Genomic DNA, 13,164 nt, shown 5'->3' with positions numbered 1-13,164 from the left:
TTTTTATCCAGAATGTATTTTTAGTTTTGTGTTCAGAATTTTTTTTCCAACATGTATTTTTTTATTTCTCAATTATAATTATTATTTTGGATTTTTTAATTTGGAATAAGGATAGTTTTGAAAATTTAAAAAATTCATATGGTGAAGGTTAAAATTCATATGGTACAGGAGGGTAGTTTTGGAAATTTAAAAAAATGATATGGTGGAGGTTAAAATTGATATGGTGCAGGAAGAATTTGCCTCCAATTAAATGACATGAGGCCCAACTACGTTACAAACAGACTTCATCACGAAATTATGGTTCTCATAGCAAGGCTCACTATCAACAGCATTGAGGTTTTGGCAATTGCTTCCTGCAACATATTACTGCACCCAGTTCCAGTGAAAAAAATGAAAATGTCATTTATTTTTTACATTGTGGATTTTCTTATTCAGAATGAGCTTTTGATTTTTTTCCGGATTTTTATTTCTGGAACATAAAAAACTCTTCTGGATTTACTTTTTCGAAATATATTATTTTCAATTTTGGATTTTTATATTTGAAATAAAAGGTATCTGGATTTACTTTTCCGAAATATATTATTTTCAATTTTGGATTTTCATATTTGAAATAAAAGGTATTTTAGGAGTTTTAAAATTGTGTTGGTGCACGTTGGAAAATATTGGGTGTAGGAAGAATTTGCCGAAAAAACACCCTGAGTGCATTTTGGCCCAATTATTCATCACTCATGACTCACCATAGATACCAGCCCATTTCGGAATTTATAAAATTGTGGCGGGCAGGAAGAAAAATATAGGGGTGCAAGAAGAAACTATCTAGATAGATACATACCAGCCCATTTACTTTCTGCCTTCTGGAAAAAAAAGGAAAAAATGAAAACATCCACAATTTTTAATTTCCTAAGTTTCGCATAATTCATTTTAATTTAGAAAATATTTTAGTCACTAAAAAATAGTGTTAATTGTACTTAATTGTAGGTGTAATTTCTATAAACACTTCGATAATAACTTATTTACTTTCATAATATTCTCAAGACACAACTAACATGAACGAACAACTATGATTGTATGATTGAATGAATGTATTTCACGGGAAATTAAATTAATCATTTTTAGTAATTTTGTCAATCTTATTTTTCCACATATAAAATTTAAACTTATAAATTTTGATTAAAAAAAAAAGTATCATTCACATAAGCTACTTCTGATCAATACTTTAATTATAAAATTTATCAAATTTGTAATTTATCTTTTAAAGTTCTAAAGTTTTTTTCTTTTCAAGAGAAAGGAAAGTTGATAATGGGATTTAAAATATATATCACAACGATATTAATATCTTTCAGATTGAAATTGTGAAAATAACATTATTCTTAATCTAAAAGTTGGATGATAATTATTTTTGCATTTGTTGCAAGCAGTCACAACCAGAACTTCCTACAAACACGTGCAAAACATGTGTAACATTCACCAACAAAATTGCAACCTCGTAATAATTTAACTTCAATAACAGTGGTTGGCATGAAACAGCATAAGATTATTGTGTGAGTGTGCTCTGTTCTAGGTTTTAGGACAGAGCAGAAGACAAGAAGTGATCCATGGCCTTAACAGAAGAGCCCTTAAATCCATCTTCATCTTTAAGGGCATCCCTAATCAGATCCCTAACATAACAAGCTTTCTTCCTCATCGCAACCCCTTTCTCTGTTTCACCCATCACCAAACCAATTTTCTCTGCAATATCCTCACACTTCACTGCACTGCTCTTCCCTCTCGCAACCTCCACGCAAACCCCAACCTCTTCCTCCAACAACTTGCAGTTGTAAAACTGCTCCGCCGCCATCGGCCACCCCAGAATCGGCACCCCCTCGCTCAGCGATTCCAGCAACGAGTTCCACCCGCAGTGACTCAGAAACACCGAAACCGCGGAATGCGACAGAATCTCCACCTGCGGCGCCCAATCGCGAACCACCAAACCCTTCCCCGATTCCCGAGCCCTCTCCACAAAACCCTCCGGTAACCATTCATCTTCTCTGAACTCCGAATTTATGTCGAACCCGATCGGCGGTCTCACAACCCAGATGAAACTCCTCCCGCACCGATCCAATGCTTTCCCCAACTCCATCATCTGCGAAGCGGAGATCGTGTTCATCGACCCGAAGCAAACGAACAGAACCGATTTCGAAGGCTTCGCGTCGAGCCATTCGGCGCAGAGCTTCGGGTTGATGCCGCCGCCTTTCCCGCGCGAACCGGTCCCGGACAGAAGAATTGGGCCGATGGCCCATACCGGCCGGTTCAGTTTTCTCTTGAAGTAGCCCAGTCCAACCGAGTCGAACTCGTCAACCGTGTTGAACAAAACCCCGTCCGAGTTGCCCCACTCGCGGAGATTCTGATGTTGGAACACCGACCACGCGTCGGAGCCATCGGCTTCTGAGATGTTGGTGGGTAACTGCGTGCGGTGAATGGTACGCGCTTCGGGAAAATCCGGCAAAAGGAGGTGTTCTTGCGCTGGGTCCCCGCGGCGGTGGGGGAGGTGGAGCCAGAGGGAGTAGTAACAGGCGAGGCCGTAGCCGCCGCACGCGCTGAAGATGACGTGGAAGGCGCCGAGCTCTTTGGCGACGGCGGCGGTCCAGCCGAGGAAGAAGTCGGCGACGACGAGGAGTTTGCGGGTTTTGTTTTGTACGAGGATGTTGCGGAGGAGGTCTGCGAAGGCGGGTTTGAGGGTGGTGGAGGCTTGGATGAGGCGAATGACGAGGTTGTAGGGTATGGTGTCGGTGTTCTCTGTGTTGGGAGGGAGACCGTGTTGGGAGGGAGTGAAAGGGATTTCTAGAAGCTTTATGGAAGAGTTTGGTGGAAGAGAAGATCTTAGCTTGCGAATGTTGAGTGAGGTGTTGACAATGGTGATGTTCAGCTTCTCTGTTGTTTTCTCTAACTGCAGGGCCAATGCAAGGAAGGGGATGATGTGCCCTTGGGCCATGAACGGGAACAGCACCACCTCTTGCTTTTCTTCTGCCATTGCTTTTTCTTCCACCTGCAACTCTTTTGACCATTCAAGTGGTTGTTACTTGTTTCAACACCATTGCTAATTCAGTCATCTAAAATACTAGAACCTAACCACGGGTAACCAATCAGATAAGAATAGAAAAAACTTTTCCTACCAAAAGAGTAATGTTAACAAAATATTAATGATAAATTAAAACCCATATTATTTAATATTTTAATATTCTTTAATTATAAAATTGTTTTTTATTTTATATATTTATATTTAAATCTATCAGTTATATACCATTTTCGCTATGGTCAAAGGTCATTTTCCATAAGAAAAACAAAAAAACAAACATCTATAAAATACAAAGGATCATTTTCCATGAGAAAAACAAAAACACGTACATCTATGAAATATAATAAAAGAAAATTAGTACAAAATTAATAAAAGAAAATTGCAAAACAAAATATTCGAAAATCTAGTGTTCGAGAACTGACAAACGGGAATGTTTTCGGATTTTGGTTGAAGGAATATGTGTAGAAAAACACGGATACTTTAATTTCACTGCCTCTATGCATCCACAGAAAATATTATTAAATGTTTATCACCGCTTATTTGAAATTTACATTTAAATATCAAATTAATTATAAAATTTATTAATTTTCATTAATATTAATATTATTAAATATTAAACCTAATCAATCATTTAATCTTTAATAACGTTTTTTTTTATTAATTTGTAATCGTGTCATTTAAATTTATAATTATGTCATTCAATTTATCTTATTGATATTTTTATTAAATTTATAATAACATTAATTAATTTATCTTTATTAAATTTATGATAATGTTATTTAATTTATTTATAGTTAGACATTCATTCTTTTTATTAAATTTATCTCTAGTTAACCAGTTTTCTTTACTAATTTATATTTTTGTTATTTTTTTATATACTAACTCATGTCTAATTATTCATTTAAAGTTCTTGCATTGATTAATATTTTATTTTGTATTATTTTAAGCATAATTTTTTAATAATTTGAAGAAATATATAAGTAATAATAAAAAATAAATTAAATATTTTTTAATGAACTTGGGTAAAAAAGAAAAATACTTATATACTCAATTTATTATCTATTTGAATGATGTGTAGTAGGGGTGGTAAAGTGGGGTGGGTCGTGCGGGTCAGCCCGCAGCACGCGGTAAAAAACACGAGGCAGGCTGACGTTTTCAACTCGCTGACCCGTATTAGTCCACTCTGCATAACTCGCGGGTTGCGCGAGTTAGCAGCGGGGCAACGCGGGCTGGCCCGCTAGCCCGTAAAAAAAATAAAAAAATTGATTGACTTGACAACAATGGTCCAGTGGAGGAGTGACAACTTTGAATCAAAGAAAATTAGGTTTTCATTCAAAACACAACGCAGTTACGCTGTTCCAAAAAACACATACAACATATGACGCACTTTTTTTTTTTCAGTGTCGTCGCTCGCTACTATCACTCCGCTGCTGCACACCGCTACTGCCTCCACTCTTCCTCTATGTTCCAAAAAAATAAAAAATAAAAGCGGACTAACCTGCAAGCTCGTGGGTCATGAAAACCAGTCCGCATTTTGTATGCGGGGCGGGCCAACCCAGCCCGCATTTTGTGGGTCTAGGGAGGGGCGGGGCACGCCCGCTTTGCCACCCCTAGTATGTTTAAATTAGTAGTTAAGATAAATATGAAATATCTTATGTTTATTGAAAAAGTTTTAAATTTTACTACAATAAGTTGAGACCAGTTTAATTGTTTGTGTTTAGGAAATTGTACTTTGGTGAACTCCAAGATGAAAGACAAGAACATGGTGAGGTATAAGGAATTATTTATCAAGCAGTGAATATCTAGATAATTTATAATAGCAGTCTAAACTAGGATATTTATAAGCTAAATTTTGGATTATCTGATACCTACTTAACATCAACAAGGTTAAATAGTATATATATATATATATATATATATATTTTATTTTTATTTTTATTTTGTTGGTAAATAACTATTATTACGAAGAAAAATAATTATTTACAAATGTTTTTAATAAAAAAAACACTTAATTACCTGACCATTTCCCAAGTAACTATTGATGCTCCCAGTGGGTAGTCAAAGGTGGAATATGAGTCCATATATTTAATAAAGTGAGATTAACTCTTATGGTGATAGGTCAAATTATAAACCCATCCCTTGCATTGCATATTAAGTTTATTAAAATAATTATTTAAGAATTATAAAAACTTGACTTTTTTGTGTTTTATTTATAACTAGAAATAAAACCTACTTAATAAAGTTGTTTATAAAAATTTAAAGAAACATTCTCTGTAATATTGACTTGAGGAGAAATTGATTTTAATATTTGTAGGATATATAAAATATACATATAGTCATATATATATATATATATATATATATATAAAACGTTTATTATTGTGAAAAATTTATATGTTTTTATACTGTGAATAATTATAAGGATCTGTTGACATTCATTTATATTTATAAAGTTATGTTATGACTAATGTTTTCTTTAAAAACATATTACTTAAAAAAAATTATTTTTCTAATTAAATAACAAGTATTCATGTAATAATTAGGGTGTTATAATCTACTAATTAGAGGAATTGATCTGATTAAGAAATTTGAAGGGACATATTTGGGAAAGTTGAAATATACTAATAGCTAATAATATTGCATCACATAAGATAAGTAAATACATAGAAACTATGTTTCTTTTTTTATAGCAAATGCAAAAGATTCTTTCTCTTTTATATATTTTTTTCATTCTTTCCTCCAATACATGGCAGTGAATAGAGTGTGCAATGAATCTCTCTCCAAATCATAATAAATAAAATTAATTGTTATTTATAAATAAATTTAATATTGGGCAGGTGAAGTGTACGGATTACAATGTTTAACAAACCATGTATCAAGTGTGTGCCTAATGCAATTAAAAACCACGAAAAAAAATAAATAGTTGAAATATGGATATAATTTAATATATGACTGATAAAATCTTAATTATTTTCACCTTTTAATTACCAGTTGTCATAATACTATTTTAAAAATATACAAGAAATTGTAAAAGTAATTTTTTATTTGTTATAATAATTATTAAAAGTAAGTATCTTAAAATTTCAAATAAAGTTAAAAATAATTTGATATTTTTTTTGTAAGATATTAAAATATTAAAAATTAATTTTAAAATCTAACCAACTTGTTTCTTAACAATCCACTTAACAGGTTATGAAAATGTTTAAAAAGAGTATTAAAGAAAATATTGCAAATAATTTATTAATATACTTTCAAGATTTTAACAACTGGTTTATTTATTATAAAAAGTAATCTACCAACATAGACTAAAGTGAAATGAATATATTAATTAAAAAATAAAAGGAATAATCCATCTCTTGCTTTATGTTCACGCAGTTTTCAAATTAATACAAAAATCACAGTAAATACTATCCATAATTTTATAATAAAAGAATTTGGTTATACTTTTATTTAATTTATATATTATCATCAGTGCAATTTTTTTTTTTTAAATTTGTTTAAATTTAAACAAACTAGAGAGTATACTATTGAATTTTAGAAATTAGTGATTATTTTGGTGTACATTTTTTTCGTGAGCAATGACGTTTCGGTTGATTAAAGATCAGTTAGGAGCGTTTTTTCAACCCTGCATTTCCAATTAAACGGAAAAAGTAAATATTAATTTAACATAAAATAAAAAAAGATAAATGCGGCGTGGTTCATCCATGGGTAGTGGTGAGTTGAGTGAGTGGGTATGTTATCATCATCACTGCGTTCTGTTTCTGGAAATTACTTCATAAGAATCGTTCCTTCGTTCAGTTAGGTCACACAATCGAAGAGAACCCTAACGCCAAATTCACCTGACATTGTTGAGGCATGGATTCTCAGGTTGCCGTAGCTCTTGCTCTTTCACTTGTTGGTGGTGTCAGCACTTCTATCGGTACAATTCTCTGATCTTTCACTTACCTTCGTCGTTCCTATTGTGTCATACATTGTTAGTTTAGACCTATTGGTGAGCCAGTGAAGTCTCTTGGATTGATCATTGTTGTTTCAATTGCTTATTTACTGTGTTATTGTCGCAAGCATGTTGCACACTGTTTTTCACACTTTCACAATACTAATTACCACTTCAATTGGTTATTTATTTATTTATTTGTGTTAGTTCCTGCTCTTGATGAAAGCTTATCATCAGTTGTTTGCTATCTATTTGTGTTTTGAATTTGAAGTATATTTTCGTTGAGTTTTTGTGTGTAATTGTAACGAGTTGTTGTTTGTTGTGAAACAGGTGCACTTGTTGTGATTGTTAATCAGGCTCCCAATTTGAAGATGCTTGGGCTACTACAGGTGATTTTAGTTGGTCACGAATTTGGTTTTTAATTTATGAGACTGTATTGATTGATTTAGAATCATCATTATACCCCTCTGTTTTTAAATTCCATTTGTTGGTTGGCTTACTCAAGTATTCAAGTATGCTTTCTGAAATGATTCCACTGCGTGAAGGGTTTTGCTGCTGGTTTGATGCTTAGCATATCGTTCTTTGATTTGGCTCACAATGCTTTGAACTCACTGGGCTTCTTGAAAGGCAACCTTTGGGTAGGATATGTGCTTCTGAAATCATCATAAAGTAGCAATAATTCTGTTGTTGTATCGTCTTCTCTGATATTAGTTGTTCTGAGCAAATGTTCTATCTTCTGATTCATGTAGTTTTTTGCTGGGGTAATATTCTTTGGTATTGTGGCCAGTTTTATCCCAGAGCCAACTCTTGCTCCCACTTCTGATGTGAAAGGCAAAAAGGTTTTTAATGAACTTGTTCTTACAAATAACTGCTGCCTCTGTATTATTGCTTTTTCAAAGTGGCATTGGAGCTGCTATTTATAATATCTACATAGATAAATATTTTGATAGATGTGATCACATGCTTGAAATTAGAAAAAGGGGGATGAAGGAGGCAAGGATACTTTGAAAAAGCATCGCCGACAGGTTTTATTCAGTGGAATTGTTACAGCCGTAGGTATGAATGTGATATGAACCCTTTGTCTGGGTACTTTCAGACCTATTATTTTTCATACAACGCAATTCTTTCTGGAACAAAAAATACAAAAATATTAGAGAAATATGAAAATTATTTTTCTTTTGTATTTCTCGGAGTTTGGTATTCAGTAGTTAAAAGTTGCTTGTGAGACTTGATGAACTTCAATTATCACTTTTCTTTTTCTCTTAGTTTTCACTGCTTCACTGAGTTCTACTTGTTAACTTCTTTTGGGCATTTCCCAGGCATAAGTTTGCACAATTTTCCAGAAGGAATGGCAGTGTTCCTAGGATCCATGAAGGTATATGAGCTTATTGATTGCATCTGCATATTGTTCTGTCCCATTATCATTAATTGTTGAAGCATTACTCATGTCACGTCCTCCCTGATATACTTGTTAACGTCGTCTCGTCATGTCAATTTGATGTCTGTGATATGCTTTTTCAACAGGGCCTCCGTGTTGGCATCAACTTAGCATTAGCCATTGCTCTGCACAATATCCCAGAGGTATAAACTTTCATCTTGTGATGAAACCTGTTTACTCTAGATACAGTTAAATTAATAATGAAGTAATTCCTTATAGTCCTTGATGCTTTCTTGTCTTTATATTATATATTATTTTTATTCTTCAATATTTGAAGTTTGACATCTTTTACCACCCCTCATTACATCCTGAAAAAAAAATTTAAAATGCACCTTAGGTCTTATTGTAATTTAACGATGTTTTGTTTTCTAGGGTGTTGCTGTTGCACTTCCTGTTTATTTTGCAACACAAAGGTAATAATGATTTTAAGGGCTCTTGTTGGTTCTAGTATCAGTTGTACTTACATTTCACAAATTATAGTGGTTATAACTTATATTCAAGCGTACAGGGTTTATGTTCAATCTACTCTGGCTGAAACATGCGCCTGAAATATTGAATCATACATATAAAAACAGACAGATAGAGGGAAAGTATTCAGTTGCTCTGAGTAGATGATTCTGCAATTGTTATCTCAATTGTTTGTGCTTATGTATATGATTAACATTTTAGGTTTATTTATTTATGTCCCGTAGTGGTCATAGTGTATGATGGTGACAATAGAGAGGATGACTATTTTGTGAACCAAAGGCTATTTTGTGGCGATAATGCTATAGTTTTATTGTGGAATTTATTTTCTGTTCACTTTTGATGCAAAAGAAAAAGAGACTGACGTAAGGTCAAGAAGCTTGAGGGTGTTTTTGCATTTGAATGCTAGTACCTATATATACAAATCAAGATAAATTCTTACGAAAATTGAGTTACAGGATTTAAGGATGTGTGCATTTGCAAATCTTGGCATACTTGGTGTCCTTCTTTTGTGGTATAACTATTGCTGGAATAATTGGTTAATCTCAAATCTTGATTTTTGTTGCTATGTTAAATGAAATTGTTATGCAAATAACTATGTTAAATTGAATAATAACCTGTTTATCATGGATGTATCCTAGTAAATGGCAGGCGTTCAAATTAGCAACACTTTCTGGCTTCGCCGAACCCCTGGGAGTTATAATTGTAGGTATATCATCTGATATGTTGCTTTGCTCAATAGACTTTAATTTTATTTTTAAAGAACCTGAAAGCAAGAATTAGAGTGATGTGGTATTATAACAATGATGAAGCATGGTATGCTTCAATATTAAGGTATGCATTACCCAGTTAAAGTGTTCGACCTTACCCATTGAATCTCTCTCTGTACTCCTCTAGAGTTGGATTTTATGTTTTAATTATGTACATTCATTATTTTTTTGGCACTTCAGATTTCTTACATATATCTTTGAATTGGGTGGTCAAAGTAATTGTGATGATTTATTTTCTCTCACTGTAGCCTATCTATTCCCTAGCAGCTTAAGTCCTGAGATTCTGGAAGGTTTACTCGGATCAGGTATGCAATGATACAGGATCTAGATGTCACGATGAGATTTTTAGAATTTATGTTATTATCCAGATTTATTCTATGATGATTAATTACAGTTGGTGGAGTTATGGCTTTTTTGACCCTTCATGAAATGTTGCCATTGGCTTTTGATTATGCGGGACAGAAGCAATCTGTTAAGGCTGTCTTTTTGGGGATGGCTTTCATGTCTGCAAGGTCAGAATCTTACTTGATGAAATAGTTTTTCAAGATCTGAGGATACATTTTCTTTTATTATTGCTATGTAGGGAAGATATTTAATGCCTATTCCACTTTCACATCTCTATATATTAAAGTGAGTAAATTACTACGCATATTAATTAGCTACTCGTAGTGTTATTGTGGAGTGCAGACAATGGTAGCTCTTTAGTATCAGATTTGGTACAAACACGTCAAAACATTATTTTTAGAACTTTTGTATCTGTCACCTTCCTGCTGTTGAGTTCTCATGTCGTTAATATTACTGGATGTGCAGCCTATATTTTCTAAGTATCAGTTTACCCGAGGACTTGAGCTTGTAGGTGAGAACAACCTCTCTTCTCTTTCCTGAATGTCACGATTTCAAGTCTCATTGTTATGTGTCTCCTGATTCTATCACTCGTTGCAGCAAAATTCCTTCAGAAGGGTTCCGAGAGTGCCCAAGGACAATAATGCACAGTTCATCTGTTTAGGATAGCAATCAATCAGACATCAGTGTAGAGGGATGCAGTCCACCTATGATTGTGGATTCTCCTATAGACTAATGTACAAAAATATAAGAATAAGAGTATCCTTCAATTCTTTAACCGACCCATCTTGTATACTGTATCATCATCGAACTCATGAACGAAGGTTGGACTTTAAATTCACAATTTGCTGCTACTGTGTTGTGTCAATATATTTCGATCGTGTGTTGTACTACTCAATCACAGAACATAAATATGAATGTTGATGAGCAGTAAATAATATCATTTTGGAACCAAGCATTTAATTTCTTAATTCTAAAGGGTTATTGAACAAAGTTAGCAAAATTATTCTAAAAAAAGTTAACATAGCATCTTAACTGAAACAACTCCATGTTTGTTGACTAGGAAAGTCTTTTAAACAAATATTCCCCTCCCGGGAAGCTTGAATTGAGTAATTAAACAAACTCTTGGTTGCTATTAAATGCTATTCACACAAGGAATATATATTAATAATACAATGCTTTCGAAAGTAGTCAATTATAGCTTCAGAAGAAATAGTTAGCGAATTTCAAACTCAAAAAATTACTGAGACTCAAAAAATTACTACCACAGAGAATTCATTATAATATAAGGGTCACAAAACTACAAACGCATATAAATATAAGATAATAGGTTAAATAAAATTTATTATATAAATTAAATCAACAAAGTTATATTTTGTTTATGTAGGTATTTTTTTCTTAAATTTGTAAATAAGTTATATAAGTTTGATAAAATTTGTATTATGATTTGAACACTTTTGCTTAAAAATATTTGAATAATAAAATGCTATTTTTTAATATTTTCATTACCACTATAAGTTAAATTCATGTATATATAAAGAGAAACCGTTTACTGTATCTTATTGAAGTTAACACACATTTTCCCTTTACACAACATAAGTGACAGTATATAATGTTGATTAAAAAACGATATATTATAATATCCTTTCATATCTTATTTATCATAATTTTTAGTTTGTTTTACATGCAAAACTAATTTATCTTTATGTACAAATTTAAAAGTAAGTTTTATGTTAAATTTTCTTTTTAGATATAAACATGTTTTTTAGTATCAGTGCCCCACTGATTTTATTGATAACCAATCTCTCTCAAAAGATCTGATCACTGTACCACAAATCTTTTATTCATACTTAAATTATATAGCCACAATTATGAAAATTAACTACACTTAATTTTAAAGCAAATAAGTATAAAACCTCTAATAATCAGGAAATAAATTTTCAACTGTATAATTTGGTATAAGTGTACTTATTAATTTTTTGCTCATGATAATTAAGTCCAATATCAGAAAATAAAAATTGCTTCAATTAAGATAAAATTTTAACTCCAATCTTTTTTCTTCCTTTGTAAAAATGGAGTCAGTTTTAAGATATACTCCTCTTTTTTGTTATTAATTTATTCTTAAGAGAAGCCAAATTACCTGTGAACAAAGAAATATTGATTAATTTTAGGAAGAGTAAACCAAATTAAGAACTCATAATAAAGATTCTTTCATCATTTACGATGTTACTATCATATCTCTGTTGAGAGCAGCTTTTTTTTTCAAATCTGTCGTCACCATCTCTGCATCATCACAGTCTTCCTTCTGACAAACCTCCACTTCAACAATGAAAAATGTTTACTTCAACAATCATTATTTTCAACAATATCTTCTGTACATAATTCACAATTACAGAAAACTCAAGTCTGTTTTACAGTAATCTAACTTGAATATGTTGAGAATGTTCTTTGTTTGTTAGACTAACTTTTATAATATGTTTTCTTTTATTTAAGTATGAAGAAAGATGTTAAGCAAAGAAAGGATAGAATATAATAAAAAGAAGTTGATTTACTAATAACATTTTTCACCTTCAAGTTAATAAAGGAATAAAAAAAATAAAAAAACTGAAAGTGAATTTAAATTATATATATATATTAATTATAAGATAGTTAATTGAATATCTTATATGCATATGGGTACACAAGGTTTTCCATTAGAATATAAATTAACATGTGAATAATTATTATAGTTGTTGTTTATTGATATTTAATGAGAGAGGTTTGTATTATGAGTCACTATTATTTAAGATAAAATGAAAAATACCACCTGGATAGTGAGTTCTCACAAGCCCCCCAAATAAAAATAAAAAAAAATAAAATAAAATAAAAATATATATATATATATAATTGAAATGGTTATTTTCCTAAGAGTTTTCTTAAAATTCATATCAAGATATTTGAAAATATAAAAGTTGATAAATCAAAGTTATATAATATTTGGATAATATATTAAGATAATAAGAAGTAATTTTTTACTTGTTTAGAAACATTGCATTGTCATTATCTTGATGATTTCATACATTAACTAAACATTTAATAACATAAAGTATGTAAATAATTTATTGGATCTCTTGTGTCCTTGTTAATATATATATATATATATATATATATATATATATAT

General features: G+C 31.7%; 2 protein-coding genes across 3 annotated transcripts; one reads left to right on the top strand and one right to left on the bottom strand.

Moving 5' to 3' along the window:
• Positions 1–1,314: 1,314 nt before the first annotated feature.
• LOC137817033 (UDP-glycosyltransferase 92A1) lies at positions 1,315–3,209 on the bottom strand. The gene has a single exon (XM_068620245.1). It carries the CDS (start codon positions 3,008–3,010, stop codon positions 1,565–1,567), a length of 1,446 nt encoding a protein of 481 aa, XP_068476346.1. The 5' UTR covers positions 3,011–3,209; the 3' UTR covers positions 1,315–1,564.
• A 3,382-nt stretch (positions 3,210–6,591) lies between these two features.
• Positions 6,592–10,858, top strand: LOC137817042 (zinc transporter ZTP29). 2 transcript variants are annotated; one of them, XM_068620257.1, is made up of 14 exons: positions 6,592–6,769; positions 6,854–6,974; positions 7,320–7,378; positions 7,535–7,627; positions 7,739–7,828; positions 7,964–8,045; positions 8,309–8,364; positions 8,514–8,570; positions 8,800–8,840; positions 9,534–9,601; positions 9,911–9,967; positions 10,057–10,174; positions 10,473–10,518; positions 10,605–10,858. In XM_068620257.1, the coding sequence occupies exons 2-13, from the start codon at positions 6,911–6,913 to the stop codon at positions 10,516–10,518; spliced, it is 831 nt and encodes a 276-aa protein (XP_068476358.1). In that variant the 5' UTR covers positions 6,592–6,769; positions 6,854–6,910; the 3' UTR covers positions 10,605–10,858. The 2 variants fall into 2 exon arrangements, with proteins under 2 accessions (XP_068476358.1, XP_068476357.1); XM_068620256.1 differs by having other exon boundaries at positions 6,606–6,974.
• Positions 10,859–13,164: the final 2,306 nt, after the last annotated feature.

This window comes from Phaseolus vulgaris, unplaced genomic scaffold, assembly GCF_000499845.2.
Source record: "Phaseolus vulgaris cultivar G19833 unplaced genomic scaffold, P. vulgaris v2.0 scaffold_15, whole genome shotgun sequence".
Lineage (NCBI taxonomy): Eukaryota > Viridiplantae > Streptophyta > Magnoliopsida > Fabales > Fabaceae > Phaseolus > Phaseolus vulgaris.
This window is presented reverse-complemented; position numbering and strand designations above follow the sequence as displayed.